The sequence below is a fragment of the Schistocerca piceifrons genome, chromosome X (assembly GCF_021461385.2).
Source record: "Schistocerca piceifrons isolate TAMUIC-IGC-003096 chromosome X, iqSchPice1.1, whole genome shotgun sequence".
Classification (NCBI taxonomy): Eukaryota; Metazoa; Arthropoda; class Insecta; order Orthoptera; family Acrididae; genus Schistocerca; species Schistocerca piceifrons.
In genome coordinates, this window is record NC_060149.1 from 416186992 (window position 1) to 416214480 (window position 27489).

Consider the following 27489-nt stretch of genomic DNA (forward strand, 5'->3'; position numbering starts at 1 on the left):
TTTTTGTTAATACATCATATTTCGAGCTGAAAAACGTAATTATCGGGCAAGTAAAACATTTGTTTTGTGTAAAAATTATTTTTTCAGTTGTATCACTGTCTTGGCGCATGCTGTGGAATGCCTGGGGACAGAGACAATATTTAAGAAGTCGCTCACTTTGCTCGTAGCTACTGGATATCGTAATCGGGTGTACTTCCCATGCTCACCACTGCAGTCGTATAATTCACTAGTAGTAAGGTATTTACTGTACAGATCACCACTGAGAACTAAAACTAAGATGACGGATATAAAAGTAGTTATTTTACTTTACTATTGATGTGCCGACGTGGAACGCCTACCTGTGGTATCATAGACACAGAACGTGAATTCAGTTCTTAGGAAGGAAGATTAACTCTCTGACTTCCCATCGACGACGGGATCTTCCGAGACGTACCACAGGCTCAGTTTGGGCAATAACAAGGAAGGATAAGCCATCGTTCTCAAAGGTGAGCATCTATACGTACCACCGCTTTGTGTTCTTAACTCATTACCTAATCAACCGACTAATAAAGCTGTAGGAAATTGTCACCCTGCTTGTTCTTTCTTTGGGTAATATTTTTCAGGTAGCCGGCCGGAGTGGCCGAGCGGTTCTAGGCGCTACAGTCTGGAGCCGCGCGACCGCTACGGTCGCAGGTTCGAATCCTGCCTCGGGCATGGATGTGTGTGATGTCCTTAGGTTAGTTAGGTTTAAGTAGGTCTAAGTTCTAGGGGACTGATGACCTCAGAAGTTAAGCCCCATAGTGCTGAGAGCCATTTGAACCATTTTTTTTAGGTATTTTTCTCGATTTTTCTGACGTTCAGTCGTTCCTTCGTATTTTATGTTGACTAATTACAACATTCTACTGTAACACTACATCTCAAATAACGGCGTCCCCACATCTACTAAATTTAAAGTAAGTATTTTATTTGTATAATTTTTGCCATTTTCTACACTTCTGTAGTCCGCAAGATCTTGCCACCACTCTCAACTCATTGAGTCTGACTGCGTATTATGTTCTTTGTACCACTATCCATAAGCAATGCGCAGTATGTCACTGCCATTCGATAATGAACTTTCACAATGCTCAGCCGATGGATAACCACTGCATGAATTCCCGTATTTTGTTCTACCAAGGGGTAAGCTTCGATGGATGAAACAGAGGTGTTCCGCTTCAAAGATAAGCAATTGTGATTTTTAAATAATAATATGCTGTATTCTTATATATAATTTATTTCGAAAATTTGTAACCTCTTCGAAAAAAAATGTTGTTACACATTTGTGAACAAAAATGTTACATTACTGCCTTTGAAGACCTCTTCGGTAATACAAGACGAATTTTCTTCAATTTTGTAAGGTACAAGCAATATTCATAGGTTATCACTATTATTTATTGAAAAAATTCGTTTCAAGGCATAAAATAATACCATTCTCATACTTTTTCCCCCAAATGGAAAAAAGTGCTATACCAGATGCTTAGAATATATGCCTCGGAACGAGTTGTCAATAATTTTCTTATTTATAATTTAACGAGTGAGTGCTGAAATATCGTTGGGAATGCACCTACGCATAATCAATACCAAATGCTACGGAAGTGCTTTTTAAAGATCTGATAGCGAATTTTTGACCTTTTCTTTACAATTACGTAGCATGTTAAGAATACCCGCAACCTGCCGCAGGGGTTCAGCTGTTACATCACCTGCTTCGCATAAATCCATATCGCTATTTGGGAATTGTTTCACGTTATTTGAAATACTCCAAAAGTTTTGCCATTGATTTAGCCAGTAAACAAGTAATTTACGAATTTGTTGCTAGTTATGGATATTACTTGTGTTCCCTGTCTTAAGCAGTCACTTCAGGCCTGAACAAAAATGTTCACACTTAAAATTTTCTGTGACACTTTTCTTGTTTTATGATTCTTGCAGTTCTGCGCAGTAGTTTACATACACATGAAATATCACTGTTTTTCTTTGTGGTTAAAGTTTTTTTCTGTTTTTCAGTATTTCGTTCGATCCCTGCGATGGTCTGTTCCGTTCGTTTCTTGATCCATAGTGGAATGAAGAATACATCTCTTCCTCTACTTCATTTACTGGTTCCCTACCAAGTACTTTAAAACCTTACTAACAAAACCTCAATAAAATAACAAAAAGGGACAAGAATCATAGTAAACAAAAATTTCATTACGCTGTGAAATGATAGTTTGAAACGCTCCCAATCATCGTGCCGGAAGCGAGATGCATTGCCAGCTGCAAAAGTGTGTCCGAGGTCTAACATCGCAAAAAGTCCAGCATAACTTCACAAAGTCCCCACATCACACATTCTTCTTTTCGCCGCAGTAAGCTTTTCGGTAGAAGTCGTAGAAGAGGACGAACATAAAGGCGTTCTGCGGCACGATGATGTAGCCGACCCACTGCGGGTACCCGCAGTCCCGGAACAACAGCTGCGACGCGTGCACCGTGATCATCATGAACTGCGTCTGCAACAAGGCACCATCACATATAGTACTGCATGCACACGTGGCACGGGAGTCACGGGCTCTTTGAGATTCATTCAGTGCAAACATCAATAGTTATTTAAATAAAAATTAATTTTTAATATAAGACGTTTTTAATTAGAACCAAAAAGTACAAAATGATTTTTCCTAGCCCTATACAAATTTCTAACACCATACAGATAATAATGAAAATGTTTGCTTCTGAATTTTTAATAGCATCCATAAATTATGTACTGCATGAGCCCCACGTCTTTCGTTCTAAATCTTGCAAATATTGTCAGAGCTATTAAAAATTTACAAGGACAAATTTTCAGCAGTATCTGTGCGAGGTTAGTAATTTGTGCGGGAGAAATTATTTTATACTTTTTATTCTAATTTAGAAACGTGTAATATAAAAAATTATTTTTATTTACACAAATATTTTTTACTTTTTAGTCTTGTGTGTGTGAAATTTTTCAATGGATTTTAAACATTTTAATGCCATATTATGTATTAGCTTTTTATATGTGGCTTCATATTTGTATGCGTATGTCATATATTGCGCAATTCTCCTCCTGTTCTTCTCTCTGTCCATCTCCTCTTCCTCCCTCTCTCTGCTCAGCTGTGACCATTCACTCACATACCGTCTGAAACGCATTGTGACACTACACTACTTCGGTCCTGCAGCATGTCAGCTGTTACCAAACTTTCTCACCCACACTCCACTCCTACAGGATAGACCGACAAGAGAGTGAATTAATATTCCATTTTCATGCTGTTCTCAGATATGTTCTAAATTCCAAGGCTCCAGCTTATCAGGAGCTTAGTTTAAAATTAATTGCAAAATTTTTACCAAACAGACAGACTGGCAAGAAAGCAGCCAAATAAAAACATGGTAAAAGGGAGCGAAAAAAGGCCAGAGTTTAATAACTGTTTTCGACGAGATTATTAGAAGCTAGCTTAGTTGTACAAGGATGGGGAAATGAAGCAGTAGTGTACTTTTTCGGGAATGAGCCCCACATTCTCTCTCTTAGCAATTTAGAAACACATCAGACATGGAAGCGAAACTTCAGAAAATAATAACTACGTGGAAGGAACGTTCAATGAACGAGATATACATCATATACTCTCAGAAATGGAGCAGGTTGTTGTGTATGACACGTAAAAAGGTAGAGTTTACCATTTCTTCGACGTCGAGATTAGTTAGAGTGAGCGTTGCATTGCTGTGCTTGAGAGACTGAAGTCATATTTGAGAAGTTCTGGATGCAGATTCCCATCCTGCATCGAGCTTTCGGTTTTCAGTGGTTTCCCTCGCTCACGAAAGCTGGAATGAGTCTTCAGAAATAAAGTTGCAACTGACTTTCCCCATCCTTAACAGATCCGCACTTGTGCTGCGTATATAATGACCTCGGCATCGACGGGACATGAAACACTATCCTAGATTCCTTATTTAGAGGTCGTTAGAAGCAGGGAGATAGCTCAGTATCGATGAGATGTCTGCCATTCCGTGTAGTCGTCACATTTTCGATCAAGATCGAATAAGTTATTTTATCTTCAGTTCAGTGCCATTAGATGCCCATATAGATCGCGCTATAACACGCCATTACAAGCCAGCGCAAATCCCTCAAGTCTGACGAAGTTTAACAGAAGCTCTAACTGTAGCGCAAACTTCAATGCGAGATGCTTTTAATACTTTCCACAACGAAACTCTGTCTCGAACCCTGGCAGAAAATTCAAAGAGATTCTGGTCGTATATAAAGGACACCAGCGGAAAGACGTAATCAATACCTTCACTGCGCGATAACATTGATGACAGAGCCACTAAAGGAGGTTTACTAAATACGGTTCACTGTAATTCCTTCACCAAAGAAGACGAAGTAAATATTCCACAAGGAGTTTTTCGTTGCAACAGGATATTCCCACGAAATTTTAATCACCAATGTTCTCCTCAGAATGTGAAAATATTTTGTTGGCGTCCGGAAACATAGGGGAAGAATGATGATCATAATAAAATAAGAGAAATCAGAGCTCACACAAAAAGATTTGAGTGTTCGTTTCTCCTGCGTGCTGTTCGAGTGTGGAACAGTAGAGAAATAACTTGAAGGTGGTTCGATCAACCGTCTGCCAGGCACTTAATTGTGAATTTCAGAGTAATCACGAAGATGTAGATGTAGAAATGAGCATACATGTACAGATGCGTAATTCTCAATATGCAGGCCTTGTCGTCATTCTAGTTCGCACTTTTTATTTCACGTGTGTGGCGAGCTTCGACATTGGCTTGGTACGGTGATTCATATCGGACAATTTACATACTGTTGATGACTACACATCACTTTTTTTGACACCTCTACAGCCTTCTCTATAAAGGTCAGGTGGTGGAATTAGTCATGTAGAGTCGATTACTATTTGTAGCTATATGAATAATACACCCTATCTAACAACACCTTAAATTTCACTCTGCTTTGATGATTCTTTTAGTCTTTCTCAGTTTCCAAAAATACGTTGGTACATCGCTACTGACTCTGTTACCATGCACCCAATGCTGAACAACAACAATCAATGTACATTGGAGGTTGTTGTAATACAGTGATGCAACTATCGAAGGCGTACTCTTGGAATGGCTGTTGGTCTATGTACGAAGTGACTCTTACCGAGGTGGGCCCAAAAAGTATTAGTAGTGCATCAAGTATAAAATGTTTGATTTTCCCCTTTTCAACGATAACAGGTGTTATATACACTGACTATGACAAAAGATAATGGAAGAGAGCATTTTTCTTCAGTAATATTGAGTCGACGTTGCATGTGTTTTTCTGTATATTACGTGCAAAAGGGATCGCCTTTTTAATTTAGTCTCGTTAGGTACGCGCCATGTGAAAATTGTTGATATAAACCGCAGTTCACACATTTCAATATATATATATATATATATATATATATATATATATATATATATATATATATATATATATATATATATATCCACCAAAAAACCGTAGGCAAATATCCTGCACATAAATTTACCAATAAAAATGGTACAAGGCTCGTCGAACTATGTAAGCAGAATAACCTGAAGATAATGTCAACATCTCTAAGAAAATGTCCAAGAAAACAAAAGACATGGAGATCTCCTATACAACAAATTGGCGAGTTTCAAATAGATCATGTGGCGATTTCATACCCAGTACAAAAAGAAATTTACGACGTCCAAGTACGCAGAGGAGCAAACATTGATTCAGACCATTACCTAACTTGAATTAAAATCAAGTTTACAGCACGAAGAAGTCATCAGAAGAAAACAGAAATACAGAAATATGACACCAAGAAGATTAAAGAATCTAAAGTAAAAGAAGAATGGGAGAAGGAAAAGGCAAACACATGGGAAGAATTTCATTCTAAAATCACACGAATAGCTAAGGAAACTATTCCCTTGAAAAAGATATTCAAACACCCTTGGTGGGATTCAGACTGTGAAAATGCATTGGAAAGGAGAAAAAAGGCATTTCAAGAATATAACAGTAAAAAATCACAAGAAAGTCTACATTTATTTAACGAGGTTAGAAAACAGGTTTCAAAATCCATTAGGCAAGCAAAAAGGAAGTACACAAAGGCACAACTGGATGCCATAGAAGAAAATTTCCAAAACTATAATACAAGAGACTTCTACAGAACTTTCGCAGATAAAATACGAGGATATATCCCTCAAAATTTATGTTTCAGAAAACCTGATGGTAAATTAGCCCTAACAAACCAGGAAAACTGTCAAGTATTGGCTCAATATTTTTCTAACCTACTAAATTGCCCAGAACCTAGTTTAAGGTTTCCCAAAGAAATCAGTGCCAACGCTCAACCGGATTCATTACCACCAACACAGGAAGAAATCAAATGTCACATTAAAAACTTAAAAAATAATAGAACATCTGGCGAAGATGGCATTGTTGCAGAGCTATTAAAAAACCTAGGACCAAAGACGTTGCAAGAGCTCACAAAAATAATAACAAAAATATGGGAAACAGAAAAATTACCAGAGGATTGGAAATGTGCCCTTATTCACCCGCTACATAAAAAAGGAGACAGAACAAATGTCAATAACTACAGGGGAATCTCACTTTTACAAGTCACCTACAAAATTCTCTCAACATGCCTGCTGAAAAGAACACAAGAGCAGCTGGAACGCCAAATTGGTGATTATCAAGCAGGCTTCCGCCCCGGTCGCTCATGCATAGAACAAATATTTAATTTAAAGACAATATTAAAACACAAAGCAATTAGAAATGCCCCCATAATTTGTACATTTGTAGATTTTAAGAAAGCCTATGACTCAATTGACCGGCAATCTTTGTTTAACATTTTAGAGGAACTTGGACTTGACTCCAAAACACTAAGGCTTATCAAAGAATCACTGACAGACACTGTATCTAAAGTTAAATTCAGGGGAGAAATCTCTGAACCTTTTCTCATAAAAACTGGAGTACGTCAAGGTGACGGGCTATCTCCACTTCTGTTTAATATAGTCCTGGATAAAGTCATTAAGGAATGGGAAAAAGAATTAAAAAATCAATCCTACTGGAAACCAATCCATCTTGGTAGAACCAAAGACAACGTGGAGATATCTTGTTTAGCATTCGCGGACGACTTGGCCATACTTGCAGATGATGAAGAAATCGCCACCAAACAAATAGAGATCCTTAAGGAATGCGCGGATAAAGTAGGTTTACAAATTTCGTTTCAAAAGACATAATTTTTCTGTACGAAATTCCATATACACAGTTTGAACACAAAATATGGAAAAATAAATAGAGTAAAACATTTTAAATACCTAGGTGAAATTTTGGAGCCAACCGGAGGAGAGAAAGTTGCACAGAAGATCAGACAACAGAAAATGAAGAGAGCATATGGTATGACACATGAAATATACAATAAAAAATGCATCTCCTCGAACACAAAAATCAGACACTACTGCGCAGTAATTAAGCCAGCAGCACTATATGCTAGTGAAACGCTCACACTCCACACAAAATGTGATTTAGAAAAAATACTAAAAGAAGAACGCAAAATTATGAGAAAGATTTTAGGTCCAAAATTAACAGAAGAAGGATACCGGATACAATCAAGAAGAACCACAGAAACTATATCAAACCTGGCAGCAGACATAAGAAGGCGAAGATTAAAATTTTATGGACATGTCACTAGACTTCCCCCCACACGACTCACCAACAGAATTCTCACTTACATAGAAAAAGTCAAATCAACAACACCATGGATTAGCCAAGTAAAATTAGATTTACAAAAAGCAAATATTGAACTTAAAGATGTCAAAGATAGAAAAACTTTTAGAAATAAGGTGGAAAAGTGGATTGTATTGTCGGAGAAGGAAGCACTAAAGAGACCAGGAACAAAATGGACAGAAGAAAGAAAAAGAAAACATGGAGAACGAATGAAAGAAGTATGGAAGAAACGACGTCAGAAAGCTTTGCGTGATCCTTCTGGGTCCATTCGCGATAAGTAAGTAAGTAAGTATATATATATATATATATACACTCCTGGAAATGGAAAAAAGAACACATTGACACCGGTGTGTCAGACCCACCATACTTGCTCCGGACACTGCGAGAGGGCTGTACAAGCAATGATCACACGCACGGCACAGCGGACACACCAGGAACCGCGGTGTTGGCCGTCGAATGGCGCTAGCTGCGCAGCATTTGTGCACCGCCGCCGTCAGTGTCAGCCAGTTTGCCGTGGCATACGGAGCTCCATCGCAGTCTTTAACACTGGTAGCATGCCGCGACAGCGTGGACGTGAACCGTATGTGCAGTTGACGGACTTTGAGCGAGGGCGTATAGTGGGCTTGCGGGAGGCCGGGTGGACGTACCGCCGAATTGCTCAACACGTGGGGCGTGAGGTCTCCACAGTACATCGATGTTGTCGCCAGTGGTCGGCGGAAGGTGCACGTGCCCGTCGACCTGGGACCGGACCGCAGCGACACACGGATAAACGCCAAGACCGTAGGATCCTACGCAGTGCCGTAGGGGACAGCACCGCCACTTCCCAGCAAATTAGGGACACTGTTGCTCCTGGGGTATCGGCGAGGACCATTCGCAACCGTCTCCATGAAGCTGGGCTACGGTCCCGCACACCGTTAGGCCGTCTTCCGCTCACGCCCCAACATCGTGCAGCCCGCCTCCAGTGGTGTCGCGACAGGCGTGAATGGAGGGACGAATGGAGACGTGTCGTCTTCAGCGATGAGAGTCGCTTCTGCCTTGGTGCCAATGATGGTCGTATGCGTGTTTGGCGCCGTGCAGGTGAGCGCCACAATCAGGACTGCATACGACCGAGGCACACAGGGCCAACACCCGGCATCATGGTGTGGGGAGCGATCTCCTACACTGGCCGTACACCACTGGTGATCGTCGAGGGGACACTGAATAGTGCACGGTACATCCAAACCGTCATCGAACCCATCGTTCTACCATTCCTAGACCGGCAAGGGAACTTGCTGTTCCAACAGGACAATGCATGTCCGCATGTATCCCGTGCCACCCAACGTGCTCTAGAAGGTGTAAGTCAACTACCCTGGCCAGCAAGATCTCCGGATCTGTCCCCCATTGAGCATGTTTGGGACTGGATGAAGCGTCGTCTCACGCGGTCTGCACGTCCAGCACGAACGCTGGTCCAACTGAGGCGCCAGGTGGAAATGGCATGGCAAGCCGTTCCACAGGACTACATCCAGCATCTCTACGATCGTCTCCATGGGAGAATAGCAGCCTGCATTGCTGCGAAAGGTGGATATACACTGTACTAGTGCCGACATTGTGCATGCTCTGTTGCCTGTGTCTATGTGCCTGTGGTTCTGTCAGTGTGATCATGTGATGTATCTGACCCCAGGAATGTGTCAATAAAGTTTCCCCTTCCTGGGACAATGAATTCACGGTGTTCTTATTTCAATTTCCAGGAGTGTATATATATAAATAAATAAGAAATAAAATAATAAATAAATAAATAAATAAAAAAGACAAACTATAAGCCACCATGACGGCCACATCTTTTTTATTTTTATTTATTTATTTATTTATTGTTCCGTGGGACCACATTTAGGAGAAGTCTCCATGGTCATGGAACGAGTCAATACATGAAATTATAACACGATTGTAGAAACACATAAAATGAAACAAGTCGTTAGTTTAAATAAAGAAAATCAAGAATGTAACACTGGAATTTGCTTAATTTTTTATCTCTTCCAGGAGCTCCTCGACAGAATAGAAGGAGTGAGCCATGAGGAAACTCTTCAGTTTAGACTTAAAAGTGTTTGGGCTACTGCTAAGATTTTTGAGTTCTTGTGGTAGCTTATTGAAAATGGATGCAGCAGAATACTGCACTCCTTTCTGCACAAGAGTCAAGGAAGTGCATTCCACATGCAGATTTGATTTCTGCCTAGTATTAACTGAGTGAAAGCTGCTAACTCTTGGGAATAAGCTAATATTGCTAACAACAAACGACATTAAAGAAAATACATACTGTGAGGGCAATGTCAAAATTCCCAGACTATTGAATAGGGGTCGACAAGAGGTTTTCGAACTTACACCATACATAGCTCGAACAGCCCGTTTTTGAGCCAAAAATACCCTTTTTGAATCAGAAGAATTACCCCAAAAAATAATACCATATGACATAAGCGTATGAAAATATGCGAAGTATACTACTTTTCGTGTTGAAATGTCACTTATTTCAGATACTGTTCTAATGGTAAATAAAGCGGCATTTAGTTTCTGAACAAGATCCTGAACATGGGCTTTCCACAACAGCTTACTATCTATCCGTACGCCTAGGAACTTGAACTGTTCCGTCTCGCTTATAACATGCCCATTCTGTCTGATTAAAATGTCAGTTCTTGTTGAATTGTGGGTTAGAAACTGTAAAAACTGAGTCTTACTGTGATTTAGCATCAAATTATTTTCCACAAGCCACGAACTTACTTCATGAACTACATTATTTGATAATGTTTCAATATTACACACAAGATCCTTCACTACCAAGGTGGTGTCATCAGCAAACAGAAATATTTTTGAATCACCTGTAATACTAGAAGGCATATCATTTACATAAATAAGGAACAGCAGTGGCCCCAGCACCGACCCTTGGGGAACGCCCCATTTAACAGTGCCCCATTGGGACTGAACATCATTACCACTCTCAATATTGCGGAGGATTACCTTCTGCTTTCTGTTCTTAAAGTAGGAGGCGAACCAATTGTAAGCTACTCCCCTTACTCCATAATGTTCCAACTTCTGCAGTAATATTTTGTGGTCAACACAGTCAAAAGCCTTCGTTAAATCAAAGAAAACACCTAACGTTCTCAACCTTTTATTTAATCCGTCCAAAACCTCACAGAGAAAAGAGAATATAGCATTTTCAGTTGTTAAGCCATTTCTAAAACCAAACTGTACATTTGACAGCAAATTATGTGAATTTAAATGCTGCAGTAACCTTGTATATACAAGCCTCTCGATAACTTTAGCAAACACCGATGGCATAGAAATAGGTCTATAATTGTCAACATTATCCCTGTCTCCCTTTTTATAAAGTGGCTTCACTACCGAGTACTTTAATCGGTCAGGAAACCGACCACTGCTAAAGGAAAAGTTACAGATATGGCTAAGTACTGAGCTAATATACGTGGAACAATACTTCAGTATTCTGCTAGATACCCCGTCATATCCATGAGAGTTCTTGGTCTTTAGTGATTTAATTATTAACTCAATCTCCCTCTTGTCAGCATCATGGAGGAGCATTTCAGGTAACAGTCTCGGAACACTTTTTTCTAAGAGCGCTATATGATTCCCTGTTGGGACTAGGTTTCTATTTAGTTCACCTGCTATATTCAGAAAGTGATTATTAAGTACTGTACATATATGCGACTTATCAGCAACACGGACATCCCCACTACGCACTGATTCTATATCCTCGACCTGTCTCTGCAGACCAGCCACTTCCTTTACGACTGACCATATGGTTTTAATTTTATCCTGAGACTTAGCTATTCTATCTGCATACCACATACTTTTTGCCTTCCTAATAACTTTTTTAAGCACCTTACAATACTGTTTGTAATGGGCTGCTGCATTTAGATTTTGACTGTTTCTAACGTTTTGATATAATTGCCACTTTGTTCTACAAGATATTCTTATCCCTTTAGTCAGCCACCCAGGCTGCCTGTTTGTGCTAGTACCCTGTTTTAAACGTTCTAACGGAAAGCAACTTTCAAAGAGCACGAGAAAAGTCTTGAGGAAAGCATTATATTTATCGTCTACTGTATCAGCACTATAAACATCTTGCCAATCTTGTTCCTTGATAAGGTTTACAAAAGTCTGTACAGCAACTGGATCAGCTTTCCTAAAAAGTTGGTAACTATATTTAACATGTGTTGAAGCACAAAAATCTTTTAGACTTAAAATTTGTGCATCATGATCTGAAAGGCCATTCACCTTTTTGCTAACAGAATGCCCTTCTAATAATGACGAATGAACAAAAATATTGTCTATGGTTGTTCTACTGTTCCCTTGCACTCTCGTTGGAAAGAATACGGTTTGCATAAGATTATATGAATTAAGGAGGTCTACCAGCATCCTTTTCCTTGCACAGTCACTTATACAATTAATATTGAAGTCACCACATATAACTAACTTTTTGTATTTCCTATAAAGTGAACCAAGAACCTCCTCTAGCTTTAGCAAAAATGTTGTGAAATCGGAGTCTGGGGATCTATAAATAACAACAGTAAGAAGTTTAGCTCCACTAAATTTAACCACACCTGCACAACATTCAAACACCTTTTCAGTGCAGTACTTTGAAACATCAATTGACTCAAATGGGATACCGTTTCTCACATACATGGCTACTCCCCCACACCGCAAAGAGCTCCTAGAAAAGCTGCCAGCCAACCTGTATCCTGGTAAAGGAAGCCTCTGAATTATCTCCTTATTTAAGAAGTGTTCAGATATACCAATAATTTCAGAGTCAACATCTATAAGCAGTTCACTAACTTTATCTCGAATACCTTGTATATTTTGATGAAATATACTAATTCCCTCATTAATCGGATACCCAAGCTTTGTAGAAAGTGGTTTCTTTGTTAGAGAGACTTCCCTTAAGCAGAAATACCTATCAGCTGACTTCAATCTAAAAAAGGTACAGCTCTAACACCCACAACTACCGGAATTTTCCCATGAGTGATCCCACCACCCCCACCTATGCTGTCACCTATAAGTTTTGCCAACCTCCCCTTCCCATACCTGTTGAGGTGCAGGCCATGTCTAGTGAAACCCGTCCTACTGATAGACTCCACCGACACCACTGAAATGTGACTCATGCCTTCTGTCATCAGCGCACCCCCAAGTCTCATGTTATTACGCCTGACGGCTATATTAAGATGAGGCCGATCGTGACGCTGAAACAGTTCCACGAAATGCACATTCGTGTTGCCAGTCTGAGTGGCTATCTTTTCCAGGTCACCATCTATGTCATACTTCCCATCCCTATCAATACTATTACCAGCCCCACCCACAATCACTACCTGATCCTCTTTAGTAAAATCCCTACATAACCCCCCTATGTTAAAAGTCACCTGAGCCAATCCTGCATTAGGCTTCACAATGCTGGTGACCTGGTACTCACTCCCCAAAACTTCCTGCAACTGCTGGCCTACACCTCTACCATGAGAACTACCTAACAGCAGAACCTTCTTCTTTCTCTTAGACTTTGCAACTGTCCTAGCCACCGTAACTGCTGAGGTCTGCTGCATACTTCCTACATCTACAGCTACTAGAGATTCCTCTCCACTAGACTCTGACAGTTGGTCATATCTATTACAAACACCAATAGAAAAACTATCTGAAAATCTCCTTCTCCTAGCAGATCTCTTGCCAACAGCCAGCTCCCATTCCCCAACCCCCTTCTCCCTCCTCATCCTATCTAGCTCCTCCTGTGCGTTTTTCAACTGCACCTGAAGGGCACAGATCTTACGCTCCTGCTCCTCTATCAACTTACTCTTGCTACATAACCTGCAGTTCCAGGAGAGGATCTCACCAGAATGCCCACTGGCTTCCCCACTGCATTCCCCCCAGTGAAAATACTTCGAACAAGTCTCACACCGCAATCCACTACTCACAAACCTACGGCAAAGCCCACACTTCTCACTCATGGTAAAATTTTACAATTATTGAAACAAGAAAACAACTTTATCTAAGTTCCGCTACTACAATAAGAAGATGTTAAAAACTGACTACAATTATCACAAACTTGCTCTACAAGGGAAGTAACTACTATTATTGAAAGTATTAATCAACAACAAATGAGAATATAACAAAATACTAACACAGAAAGAAAATCAAACGTCTAATGACAGTAACGAAACTGAAAGCAGTTCGCAAAAATTTCTTCTGAAGTTATTTCACCGGAAAACACCAAGAACACCGGTTGAAGACCACTAAAGTTCCTAAATAAAATACTATACACAAACAATTAATTAGTACTTAGCTTTCGATGCGCCGCTACAGCTGCAACTGGTCAGCGCGGAATGTAAACACGGGTAAGAGGTTAAGTTGCTCGATACGAAACACTCACAAATATCAGGCCACAACACACGAAATGCAGAGGTGAATGAAGAAACCACTAATAAGTCACTTATATAGTAAATATTATCACAAAAACAGTTAAAATATATATCTGAAAACTAAAAATAGATGAAAACTTAGAGAGCGATCTCACACGCAGTCTAAAACTCATCTTGGAGGGAGGACTGAATACTGCTGCCAATGTGACGAACGAGAATGTCCTTAATCCACGGAACAGAAACTTCCCACTCAAGTAGTACAGAAATGTATATTCCGATTCCTTAGGGTGTTCCTAGTACCGAACAGTCTCTCCACTAGTTATTCTCATTCGCGCCACGTCCAGTGGCGAGGGCGTTACTTTGTTACTACTGATTCCCCCTTCAGAGTACGTTTATAGGACTGTGCAGGCTATAAATTCCCAGTGACTGAAAGACATAGGAAAAAGATCGCGAACATGAATCACTGGATCTGTAATTTCGATTCTATTAGGTGGATTAATAATACGCATATTTAGAAGGATGAAGATGGTAGATATGTTTTATAGCCATTCAAAGATACAAAAATGCTGTACAATTTGCGAAATAAGTACAGAATGATCAGTCATGTTAGGAACGTTCATTGCTATTACTTAAATGTAGAATGATTTTACAAAAAATGTGCAATTTCAAATTGTCTTACCATTTGTAGCTGAGTGATATGTTTCTTCCACCAAATTGACTTCTTGTACTCAGGGTTGACAATAGTCATCAGGTAGTAAGTGTACATTATGACATGTACGAAGGTGTTCAAGAAACCCACGAAAGTGCCATGTCCCCCTGAAACAAGATTCATATAGTTGTTAAACTGTAAAAGAAAGGCTTACATATTGACATTTCAGAAAACTTGGCTCGTTGGCTAGGTGGATAAGTTTCGGCCTAGAGATTCGAAGTTTGGGTGTTCAGTACTAGACTGCGCCAAGAGAACAAGAAGAAGAAACAGAAGAACACAAGTCATTGGCGTGCATTCCGTTTGTCGGAAAAACCTCAAGAAAAATCGATAGAATCCTGGGGAAACACAATGTGAAATGTGTATTCCGACCCCCTGCAAAAACCTTGATTCTACTGGATTCAGTGAAAGATGACCTAGGCCTTCGAAAACCAGGCGTTTATCAAATTCCCTGTCAGTGCCGAAAATCATACATTGGGGAGACAGTCCGCACTGTAGAAGAGAGTCGCGGCGAACACAAGCGCCGTACCGAATTACGCCAGGCCACTAAATCAGCCATGGCTGACCATTGTATAAAGACTGTCCATACTATGGACTATCAAAAAACAAAAATACTCCATCAATCCTCCTACTTCTGGGAATGCGTTACTAAAGAGACCATCGAAATCCGACTACAGGACGATCTAATTAATTAAGACAGCGGCCTCGAACTTAGTCACGCTTGGAACCCTGCACTCAGCCTGGAGAGAAAAATGCGGTCCCAGAGATCGAGGACCGCCCCCGACGGCGGTAGCAGGGAGACTGCAGACCCCAGTTCAGACCCAGGCGCCGCTACCCACACCACTTCCAGTACCCGTCGCGCCGGCCTCACCGAAGACTCCAGAAGAGGAACGGTGGAGGGGGTAGTATATATAGGGCGCCGAGAGGAACAGCACAGCATTCGTCAGGAACCACCTGAAGATGGCAGCGTGTACGTCTGCCGAAATATTGTGGAGAAATTACGACGCTACCCGGTCGGATACCCGAGAATAGTTCAAATTCAGTGCTTTTTACCATTCAAGATTTTGTGTCAACAATTGTTGCTTTTACGTCTGGCAAGGATCTGCTATTGTCCAAAGTGTCAAGATAAACCGTGGTTCGGAGTCCACGTTAATCTGTAGGCCACCATATAAGTGCCACCATATAAAATACAGTCTGCATTTCGCTAGGATTTATGACCAATACACCAGAAAATTAATAAATACCGGAACATTTATAAATATCCAAGAGTATGGAAAATGTGTCACAGAATTACGATATCTTATTTAAGCGTACAAATATTAGGCTTTAAAAGAAAAGAGGACAAACGTAGTAGTTCCTGCAGAATGTTAAGTACATTTCTAAACCACAATCAGTGAGTTAGTTTAGCATACTTCAACGTCAGAAACATCATAGCATAGAAATATTTCCTCGAAGCTCCAAAATTACCAATACGAAACTGGTGTGCCAGTCCTAATAACGAAAGTAACTTTTGCATTATGTTTCATTGCCAAATAATATTGCTCTTTGAAAGTTCGGTCATAGATTCAAAGAACTAATACAGTATAGTACAGAAGGTAATTGAAGGAAATATGCAATAAGACGAACGGAAATCACACATTTGTTGTTGTTGTGGTCTTCAGTCCTGAGACTGGTCTGATGCAGCTTTCACAGTAAAGCTGCATGCCCTCGGGAAAAATTACGGCTGTAGTTTCCCCTTACATTCAGCCGTTCGCAGTACCAGCACAGCAAGGCCGTTTTGGTTAGTGTTACAAGGCCAGATCAGTCAATCATCCAGACTGTTGCCCCTGCAACTACTGAAAAGGCTGCTGCCCCTCTTCAGGAACCACACGTTTGTCTGGCCTCTCAACAGATATCCCTCCGTTGTGGTTGCACCTACGGTACGGCTATCTGTATCGCTGGCCACAAGGTTGGATTAGGAGTTGTGGTAGGGCGTTCCGCTCCACCTCCAGCGCAGTTGCTCTATCGAACACGCTAGCTTTGGTGCTCCAGTAGGAGGAGCTCCATTCGGCGAATTGACTAGCTTGGCCGTTCCCCTGAGCTAAATCCCATTGAGCATGTGTGGGATGTATTGTGGAGGCATATTGAAGCACTTGTACATGCACCAATGACCATCCACCAGCTTCAAAGCTGTCACTTTTAATGACCAAATTACACATGATCCGTTATATTGGTACTTTTTACTTTAAGGACCGTCTGACTACAACTGAATGAAGCACAATTTTCGTGCCATACTCGTTTCGCCTTTATTCTTGCAAGGCATCTTCAGTGACCTGGAATATATGCGTATTTTTACTATTTAGTTTACCTTTTGGAGCAATGTACCTATAGGTTATAAACAGGTCTGGTGGCTGGTTTTTGCTATCATGTAGTAATATATAGAATAAACAACCATGACAAATACCTTATACAAATGCAAGAAAACTTCCACATTTAGAAAGCCATCGCTGAAAACAAACATGTGATAAACGAGCAAACACCCATCGGCACAGGCTCCCTACTACATTTAATAAAAGGAGTGACAAGATAAAATCGTCCCTCCCACACATGCAGCCACAAAAAAAGAATCATACTAAAATAAATATTATTTCACACACACACACACACACACACACACACACACACACACACACATACACACACACATATCTTTGGGATGTTAGCTCGCAGGTGTGTGCAGCTGGAGTGATATGAGACTCTTGATTCGTCTAGATACGACTCTGACAGGTGACATGTACATAGGCATCCTGTCTGATCACCTGCATCCGTTCATGTCCATTGTCGGTCGGTCTTTAGGCAGCTAGGAGGTGAAACAACTTAGAAAATTTCGCGTTGTGTGGTATCGCGGGACTTAGTCTCTGAGCGGCGAGCAGCTACGCGCCTGGTGTGAACTCTAACTTTTTGCGTAAATATCTTGTATTTCGCGATGAGATTGTGAATGATCGAACTGTGTCAAATGGATATGCACTCGAGTGTAACAGTAACTCTAAATACGACCACTTTCGCTATAGTTTGCTTTCTGAATAAACATCATTCTAACTAAATCGCAACTGTGTGGCCTTCATCATTTATGGGTCGTTAATTTAGTTCCCGATATTATTATTACTGCTATTACACGTTATGTTAATTTTGTATTTCGCAAACTTGCCATCAGCCAGACAATTTAACCAAAGGGTCGCAAGTGTCTAATTTAGGGCGTGTAATGCGACACGCGCGGTTCAACCCCCTACACGAGTTTGAGCCAAGACATTTCGACGAAAAGGAACCGCATGTGAGCCCGAACATCTTTGGGATGTTAGCTCGCAGGTGTGTGCAGTTGGAGTGATATGAGACTCCTGATTCGTCTAGCTACGACTCTCACAGGTGACATGTACATAGGCATCCTGTCTGATCACCTGCATCCGTTCATGCCCATTGTGCATTCCGACGGACTTGGGCAATTACAGCAGGACAATGCAACACCCCACAAGTCCAGAACTGCTCCAAGAACACTCTCCTGAGTTTAAACACTTCCGCCGGCCACCAAACTCCCCCGACATAACATTATTGAGTATATCTGGGATGCCTTGCAAAGTGCTGTTCAGAAGAGATCACCACTTCCTCGTACTCTTACGGATTTATGGACAGCCCTGCAGGATTCATGGTGTCAGTTCCCTCCATCTCCATCTCAGACATTAGTCGAGTCCATGGCACTTCTGCGTACCTGTGGGGAACCTACACGATATTAGGCAGGTGTACCAATTTCTTTGGCTCTTCAGTGTATTTATATGTGTATTGACGGCACGCACTTTTGCTTTTGTACCAGTAACACAATGACCTAATACCGCATTTTCTCTGCTACATCGGCTACACTTAGTCCTTGCCCGTGAACTACTGAGGGAGTTTGGCTCTGCCAATGAACATTGAGGGCGTGGTCGCATTACTTGGACAGACTAGCTTTCGAAAGGAGGAAGGAGCAGTCAGAGGGTAGAAGTCCGGTGGAGTGTGTTTGTTGTTGTCGTTGCGAGCATGCAGACCGTGTTGGCCAGAAAGTAGTCATGAGAAATTTTATGTAATGGCCAGACTGTTGTCTGATGTATTTTGTTTTATCACTGCTGTGTTTAGAAGGCGTGACACTGGTAAGAAGTGATAATGAGCTTCGCTACAATAAGATGCACTAAAAAGAAGAAAGAGAGCTATGCGTAAGTGCAGTAGTAAGTTCGTATAGAGGACGTGAGAGCAACATGCGTATATCGCTCCTCTTATTTGTCTGCTCAGCAACACAAGGTAATGTATACTTTTTCTTTACGACTTTGCGTGTTACATTTGAGTTTTGCAGTTGCTTAGGTTTTCTTGTCAAATGTTAGCAGTCTGGCACACATGGCTACGATCAGCTTCTGGTGGATCTTGCTCTGTTTATGAACTGAATTTACACTGATGAGCCGAAGCATTAAGACCACTGCCCACCGCGACGTTGTATGTCGACTGGTGGCTTTTCGGCTGATGCGGTAGAAAAAGTATGTAAGCGGAACAGGCACGGATGAGGGATCGCCCTAGCGAAGATATGGGGTGCTAATGGGGAAATCCATTGAGATAAGCGACTTTGGCAAACGACGGCAGATTATTATTACGCAGAGCTGTGAACGAGTCTCTGGAAAACGGCGAAGCTGGTCGAATGTTCACGTGCTACTGTCGTGAGCATCTACGGGAAGAGGTAGCAGGACAGTGAAACTACACCTAGGTGCTAAACGGTTGGACGTCCACAACTCTTCACAGAACTGACTAGAAAACAGAGGTTGGAAGGGCTGTAGCCTCGGTGCCAAAAAAGCGAAGTTTTAATGTGTTGAAAAATACGAGATAAGTTTTCTCTAGGATATAAAATGTGTATAGATCCTTAAATATTTCTTAAGTATTCTTGAACAGCTCGAAAATAGACGAATGTATGAGAAGAAGTACAGACAGTAAAACAAAAAACAAAAATCCATGTTGCATCTGAAACGGGGTGAGCAACAATCTGCGGCTGTTTGCTGATGATGATGTGGTGTACCGGAACGTTTGGTCGTTGAGTGACAAGATACAAGATGAGTTAGACAATTTTCTAGTTCGTGTGATGGATGGCAGCTAGCTCTAAATGTAGTGCGTCTCTTTCTTGATTAGTGCTCGGGTGTTTGTGATCCGTATCAGGTCCGATTAAAGGAAGACAACGAAACAATTCAGACGCGGGCTGCTAAATCTGTTACTGGTAGATTCGAACAACACATAAGAATTATTGAGATGCTTTGGGAACTCAAATGGAAATTCCTAAAGGGAAGGCGACGTTCTATTCGAGGAACGCTACTGAGCAAAATTAAAGAACCGGCATTTGAAGTTGACTGCAGATAGATTCGGCTGGCGCCAACCTACATTTCGGGTAAGGACTACGAAGATGTGATAACAGAAATTAGGACTCACACGGAGGCATGTACGTAGTCCTTCTTTCCCTCGTTGTACTTGGGAGTGGTTCAAATTCAAATGTCTCTGAGCACTATGGGACTTAACTTCTGAGGTCATCAGTCCCCTAGAACTTAGAACTACTTAAACCTTACTAACCTAAGGACATCACACACATCCATGCCCGAGGCAGGATTCGAACCTGCGACCGTAGCGGTCGCGCGGTTCCAGACGGTGGCGTCTAGAACCGCTCGGCCACCCCGGCCGGCATTTGCGAGTGGAACAGGAAAGAAAATGACTAGTAGTGATATAGGATACCCTCCGCCACGCACCGTACGGTGGCTTGTGGAGTATACAGTCAGGTGCAGATGTAAAAACAATTGCCCACAAAGATGTTTACCAATGCGGAAACAGACAGAAGTGAGGTACGAATTGTTGGAATATTCCATCTATTCACTTGATGTTGCACCCTAGTACTTCCCCCTTGTCTCACATGTAAAGAATTTTTCAGCATTTCTCGACTCCAGAAAAGCATTTGATTCAGTACCACAACGACACTTTTTATTGAAAGAACTGTCGTATGGGGTACCAAGCGAGATTTTCGATTGGACTGAGGATTTCTTGGTTGAGAGCATGAAGCTTGTTATCTTGGATTGAGAGTCTTCAAGAGATGCGGAAGTAACTTCGGTTGTGCTCCAGGGAAGTATTTTTGTGGTCCTTGCTGTTCGCGTCGTACGTTAATGAGCTTGCAGACAATGATGATGGAGTTATCTATAATGAAATACTGTGTGAAAAAAGCTGCACAAATATTCTGTCGGATCCTCATAAGATTTCAGAGTGACTAAACGTATGCAGAGAATGGCAATACTAATGGCCGCAGGTCTGTTTGACCCTTGGGAGAATGTCACAGACATACTGAAGAAATTGAACTGGCAGACAGTTGAAGATGACGCAAGCCATCCAGAGAAAGTTTCAAGTAAATGGTTCAAATGCTATGACCGCTGTGGGACTTAACATCTGAGATCATCAGTCCCCTAGAACTCATAACTGTTGTTGTTGTTGTTGTGGTCTTCAGTCCTGAGACTGGTTTGATGCAGCTCTCCATGCTACTCTATCCTGTGCAAGCTGCTTCATCTCTCAGTACCTACTGCAGCCTACATCCTTCTGAATCTGCTTAGTGTATTCATCCCTTGGTCTCCCTCTACGATTTTTATCCTCCACGCTGCTCTCCAGTGCTAAATTGGTGATCCCTTGATGCCTCAGAACATGTCCTACCAACCGATTCCTTCTTCTAGTCAAGTTGTGCCACAAACTCCTCTTCTCCCCAATTCTATTCAATACCTCTTCATTAGTTATGTGATCTACCCATCTAATCTTCAGCATTTTTCTGTAGCACCACATTTCGAAAGCTTCTATTCTCTTCTTGTCTAAACTATTTATCGTCCATGTTTCACTTCCATACATGGCTACACTCCATACAAATACTTTCAGAAACGACTTCCTGACACTTAAATCTATACTCGATGTTAAAAAATTTCTCTTATTCAGAAACGCTTTCCTTGCCATTGCCAGTCTACATTTTATATCCTCTCTATTTTGACCATCATCAGTTATTTTGCTCCCCAAATAGCAAAACTCCTTTACTACTCTAAGTGTCTCATTTCCTAATCTAATTCCCTCAGCATCACCCGACTTAATTAGACTAAATTCCATTATCCTCGTTTTGCTTTTGTTGCTGTTCATCTTATACCCTCCTTTCAAGACACTGTCCATTCCGTTCAACTGCTCTTCCAAGTCCTTTGCTGTCTCTGACAGAATTACAATGTCATCGGCGAACCTCAAAGTTTTTATTTCTTCTCCATGGATTTTAATACCTGCTCCGAACTTTTCTTTTGTTTCCTTTACTGCTTGCTCAATATACAGATTGAATAGCATCGGGGAGAGGTCACAACCCTGTCTCACTCCCTTCCCAACCACTGCTTCCCTTTCATGTCCATCGACTCTTATAACTGCCATCTGCTTTCTGTACAAGTTGTAAATAGCCTTTCGCTCCCTGTATTTTACCCCTGCCACCTTCAGAATTTGAAAGAGAGTATTCCAGTCAACATTGTCAAAAGCTTTCTCTAAGTCTACAAGTTTCTCTAAGTCTACAAACGTAGTTTTGCCTTTCCTTATTCTTTCTTCTAAGATAAGTCGTAGGGTCAGTATTGCCTCACGTGTTCCAACATTTCTACGGAATCCAAACTGATCATCCCCAAGGTTGGCTTCTACCAGTTTTTCCATTCGTCTGTAAAGAACTCGCGTTAGTATTTTGCAGCTGTGACTTATTAAACTGATAGTTCGGTAATTTTCACATCTGTCAACACCTGCTTTCTTTGGGATTGGAATTATTATATTCATCTTGAAGTCTGATGGAATTTCGCCTGTCTCGTACATCTTGCTCACCAGATGGTAAAGTTTTGTCAGGAATGGCTCTCCCAAGGCTGTCAGTAGTTTTAATGGAATGTTTTCTACTCCCGGGGCCTTGTTTCGACTTAGGTCTTTCAGTGCTCTGTCAAACTCTTCACGCAGTATCATATCTCCCATTTCATCTTCATCTACATCCTCTTCCATTTCCATAATATTGTCCTCAAGAAATCGCCCCAGTATAGACCCTCTATATACTCCTTCCACCTTTCTGCTTTCCCTTCTTTGCTTAGAATTGGGTTTACATCTGAGCTCTTGATATTCATGCAAGTGGTTCTCTTTTCTCCAAAGGTCTCTTTAATTTTCCTGTAGGCAGTATCTATCTTACCCCTAGTGAGATAAGCCTCTACATTTTTACATTTGTCCTCTAGCCATCCCTGCTTAGCCATTTTGCACTTCCTGTTGATCTCATTTTTGAGGCGTTTGTATTCCTTTTTGTCTGCTTCATTTACTGCATTTTTATATTTTCTCCTTTCATCAATTAAATTCAATATTTCTTCTGTTACCCTAGGGTTTCTACCAGCCCTCGTCTTTTTACCTACTTGATCGTATGCTGCGTTCACTACTTCATCCCTCAGAGCTACCCATTCATCTTCTACTGTATATCTTTCCCCCCATTCCTGGCAATTGTTACCTTATGCTCTCCCTGAAACTCTCTACAACATCTGGTTCTTTCAGTTTACCCAAGTCCCATCTCTTTAATTTCCCACCTTTTTGCAGTTTCTTCAGTTTTAATCTACAGTTTATAAGCAATAAATTGTTGTCAGAGTCCACATCTGCCCCTGGAAATGTCTTACAATTTAAAACCTGGTTCCTAAATCTCTGTCTTACCATTATACAATCTATCTGAAACCTTCTAGTATCTCCAGGGTTCTTCCATGTATACAACCTTCTTTTATGATTCTTGAACCAAGTGTTAGCTATTATTAAGTTATGCTTAGTGCAAAATCCTACCAGGCGGCTTCCTCTTTCATTTCTTAGCCCCAATCCATATTCACCTACTGTGTTTCCTTCTCTTCCTTTTCCTACTGTCGAATTCCAGTCACCCATGACTATTAAATTTTCGTCTCTCTTCACTACCTGAATAATTGCTTTTATCTCATCATACATTTCATCAATTTCTTCATCATCTGCAGAGCTAGTTGGCATATAAACTTGTACTACTGTAGTAGGCGTGGACTTCGTGTCTATCCTGGCCACAATAATGCGTTCACTAAGCTGTTTGTAGTAGCTTATCCGCACTCCTATTTTTTTATTCATTATTAAACCTACTCCTGCATTACCCCTATTTGATTTTGTGTTTATAGCCCTGTATTCACCTGACCAAAATTCTTGTTCCTCCTGCCACCGAACTTCACTAATTCCCACTATATCTAACTTTAACCTATCCATTTCCCTTTTTAAATTTTCCTAACTCACCTGCCCGATTAAGGGAGCTGACATTCGACGCTCCGATCCGTAGAACGCCAGTTTTCTTTCTACTGATAACGACGTCCTCCTGAGTAGTCCCCGCCCGGAGATCCGAATGGGAGACTATTTTACCTCCGGAATATTTTTCCCAAGAGGACGCCAGCATCATTTAATCATACAGTAAAGCTGCATGCCCTCGGGAAAAATTGCGGCCGTAGGTTCCTCTTGCTTTCAGCAGTTCGCAGTACCACAACAGCAAGGCCGTTTTTGTTAGTGTTACAGGGCCAGATCAGTCAATCATCCAGACCGTTGCCCCTGCAACTACTGAAAAGGCTGCTGCCCCTCTTCAGGAACCAGACGTTTGTCTGGCCTCTCAACAGATACCCCTCCGTAGTGGTTGTACGTACGGTACGGCTATCTGTGTCGTTGAGGCACTCAAGCCTCCCCACCAACGGCAAGGTCCATGGTTCATGGGGGGGGAGGGGGCACTTATAACTATTGTGAAACCTAACTAACCTAAGGACATCACACACATCCATGTCCGAGGCAGGATTCGAACCTGCGACCGTAGCGGTCGCGCGGTTCCAGACTGAAGTGCCTAGAATCGCGCGGCCACACCGGCCGGCCAACGATTTTGAAATGATAAATATGGAAATACACTACAACCCGTAAGGTTCGTGAGTAAGACTAAATACGTCACTCACAGTCATTTAAACCATCATTCTCCCCGCGCTCCATACGTTAATGGAACAGAAAGAAGCGGTACAATGGAATGTGCCCTTTGCCATGCACTTCTCAGAGGCTTATAGAGAATGGATGTAGATGTAGTTATTGATAATTGTTTTGAGTACAATGAACGTGCTGTGGCTGCCACACTTGGGTATTTTGCAAGTGGTTCAAGTGGCTCTGAGCACTATGGGAGTTAACGTCTGAGGTCATCAGTCCCTTAGAACTTAGAACTACTTAAACCTAACTAACCTAAGGACACCACACACATCCATGCCAGAGGCAGGATTCGAACCTGCGACCGTAGCGGCCGCGCGGTTCCAGACTGTAGCACCTAGAACCGCTCGGCCACCCAGGCCGGCAGGTATTTTGCAAATGTTCCATGTTCATAGCCATCAGATGGAGATACGCCATGGAGATTGTTGGGAAATTAGTATTGACACAAAAAAATGCAGTCTTTCACTGGGTTGTATAGAAATGTTCATCTAGCTGTTATGTAACATCTCACGTATTACGAGGTAAACAACTGTAATGGATGCGCATGGCTGCATACATCCTTTAGCGCTGTCAGACATAAAACTGTGCTCACAGCCATCATCTACGAATTTCTTCTTAGACAATTTGATTTGCCAGAGATTGTTATCGAGAGTAACTTTCTTTAGGCAACTGCCGTCTTTGAAGTCCTTCCTCTCGTGAGTTTCACTCAAGGTCACAATGCCCATTGCGCAACGCATTATTTCCTGCTGCACTGTACTTCCCCGTATATAGAAAACGTCTGCAGATTCTTTCCCCGAAGGCGACTGCCAGAATACGATACAGCCAAACGCAGAAGTCATTTGGAACCGCGCGACCGCTACGGTCGCAGGTTCGAATCCTGCCTCGGGCATGGACGTGTGTGATGTCCTTGGGTTAGTTAAGTTTAAGTAGTTCTAAGTTCTAGGGGACTGATGACCTAAGATATTAAATCCCATAGTGCTCAGAGCCATTTGAGCCATTTGAAGCAGAAGTCATTGACCTAAAAAAACAGCGTATTATAATTTGGAACTGCAGATGTGTAACACCCACGCATGTGGAGCATCCAGTAAAGGTCTGTTTGAGGCCTGCGTCATCAACGTAATTTGCAGAAAATGACATGGTGGTTCAAAAGGCTCTGAGCACTTTGGGACTCAACTGCTGAGGTCATTAGTCCCCTAGAACTTAGAACTAGTTAAACCTAACCAACCTAAGGACATCACAAACATCCATGCCCGAGGCAGGATTCGAACCTGTGACCGTAGCGGTCTTGCGGTTCCAGACTGCAGCGCCTTTAACCGCACGGCCACTTCGGCCGGCTGCAGAAAATGACACAGTAACCACTGTGCATGAGATGGCCAAGTCCTGCTAGAACGAAGTCGTCAATATAACAATTATCAGATTCTTAAATGTATTGGTGTGAAGAGATTCTGTCAATGGAATTTCGTTATCAGAGTAGAGAAAGCGCCGATGTATAATTCTAAGCCGCGCGGGATTTACCGAGCGGTCTAGGGCGCTGCAGTCATGGGCTGTGCGGCTGGTCCCGGCGGAGGTTCGAGTCCTCCCTCGGGCATGGGTGTGTGTGTTTGTCGTTAGGATAATTTAGGTTAAGTAGTGTGTAAGCTTAGGGACTGATGACCTCAGCAGTTAAGTCCCATAAGATTTCACACACATTTTAAAATTTTTATAAATCTAAAAACTACCAGGCTGGACTAAATTCAAAAATTTTCCAGTTGGCCAGAGCTCAAAAGGGTAAAAGACTGTCGTTGCCTTTTGTTCCAGATGACAGCTCTTACACTTCGGCTGAAGCAGGATTCTTTCAGGTACCTAGCTGATCCTCCTCAGTCCCTGTTGTGCGACTTACAACCCAAACATGTAATACAACGTTCTTAGAAACAGGTCCAAATTCGGAGGAGCGCACCTTTACTATTAACTTTGTTGATAAATCATGTGGAGCTCAAACATTAATTTACAGCTCGTTGATACCTAGTGTGGTACCATACTTGACTCCAAATGGGATTTTCTACTCAAAATAGTAGCTACACTCATGTTCTTAAGTTAAGAGTTCCTGAATATTTGTAATTATGTGTGGACTATATTGTGGCAGGAAAACAATATGGTATTAAGGTATGAGGCTTTGTGTGGTTGCATAAGGCCGTGTGATCAGAAGTCTACGGTATCGTCTTACTGACTGCGTGCTGCTTCAAACTGTCACACATTAATAACGTCAACATGTTACGGGGAACATATGTGGATTACATTACGTGTGGACAGGTCATTAGAAGTAGAGGCTACGCACAATCGGCTTGGGATGAGTTAAGAGTTGAACCTGGGCTGTTCAACACTTCACGGTCCTGTAGAAGACTTCAATAGTGGGAAATCACGCAAGAGCAGCGCGAGCTAGGTCAACTGTGTGTTACAACCCAGCACCATAAATATTTTCTTGCCTTAGTACCTCGATAACAACCAATCAGCACAGCACCTACTCTGCCATAACTAGAGACTTTGCGGAAGCCTTTGAGTCTCCAGTCAGCTTTCTACTCTCAAAAAAATCTAGTAGTGGTAGTAGCAGTAGCTTTATTTATCCGTAGATTTCTTTTTACAAGGATATTGGACATGCCAAA

General features: G+C 41.6%; 1 protein-coding gene across 1 annotated transcript in view; it reads right to left on the minus strand.

The window, feature by feature from the left end:
* Positions 1 to 1326: 1326 nt before the first annotated feature.
* The window catches only part of LOC124722115 (elongation of very long chain fatty acids protein AAEL008004-like), a 138677-nt gene continuing 112514 nt past the window's right edge, over positions 1327 to 27489 (minus strand). The window contains exons 8-9 of the mRNA XM_047247322.1: positions 14777 to 14913; positions 1327 to 2492 (exon numbers count right to left, since the gene is read on the minus strand). Coding sequence (XP_047103278.1) covers positions 2328 to 2492; positions 14777 to 14913 — 302 coding nt within the window. The 3' untranslated portion in view covers positions 1327 to 2327. The remainder of the gene's footprint in view (positions 2493 to 14776; positions 14914 to 27489) is intronic.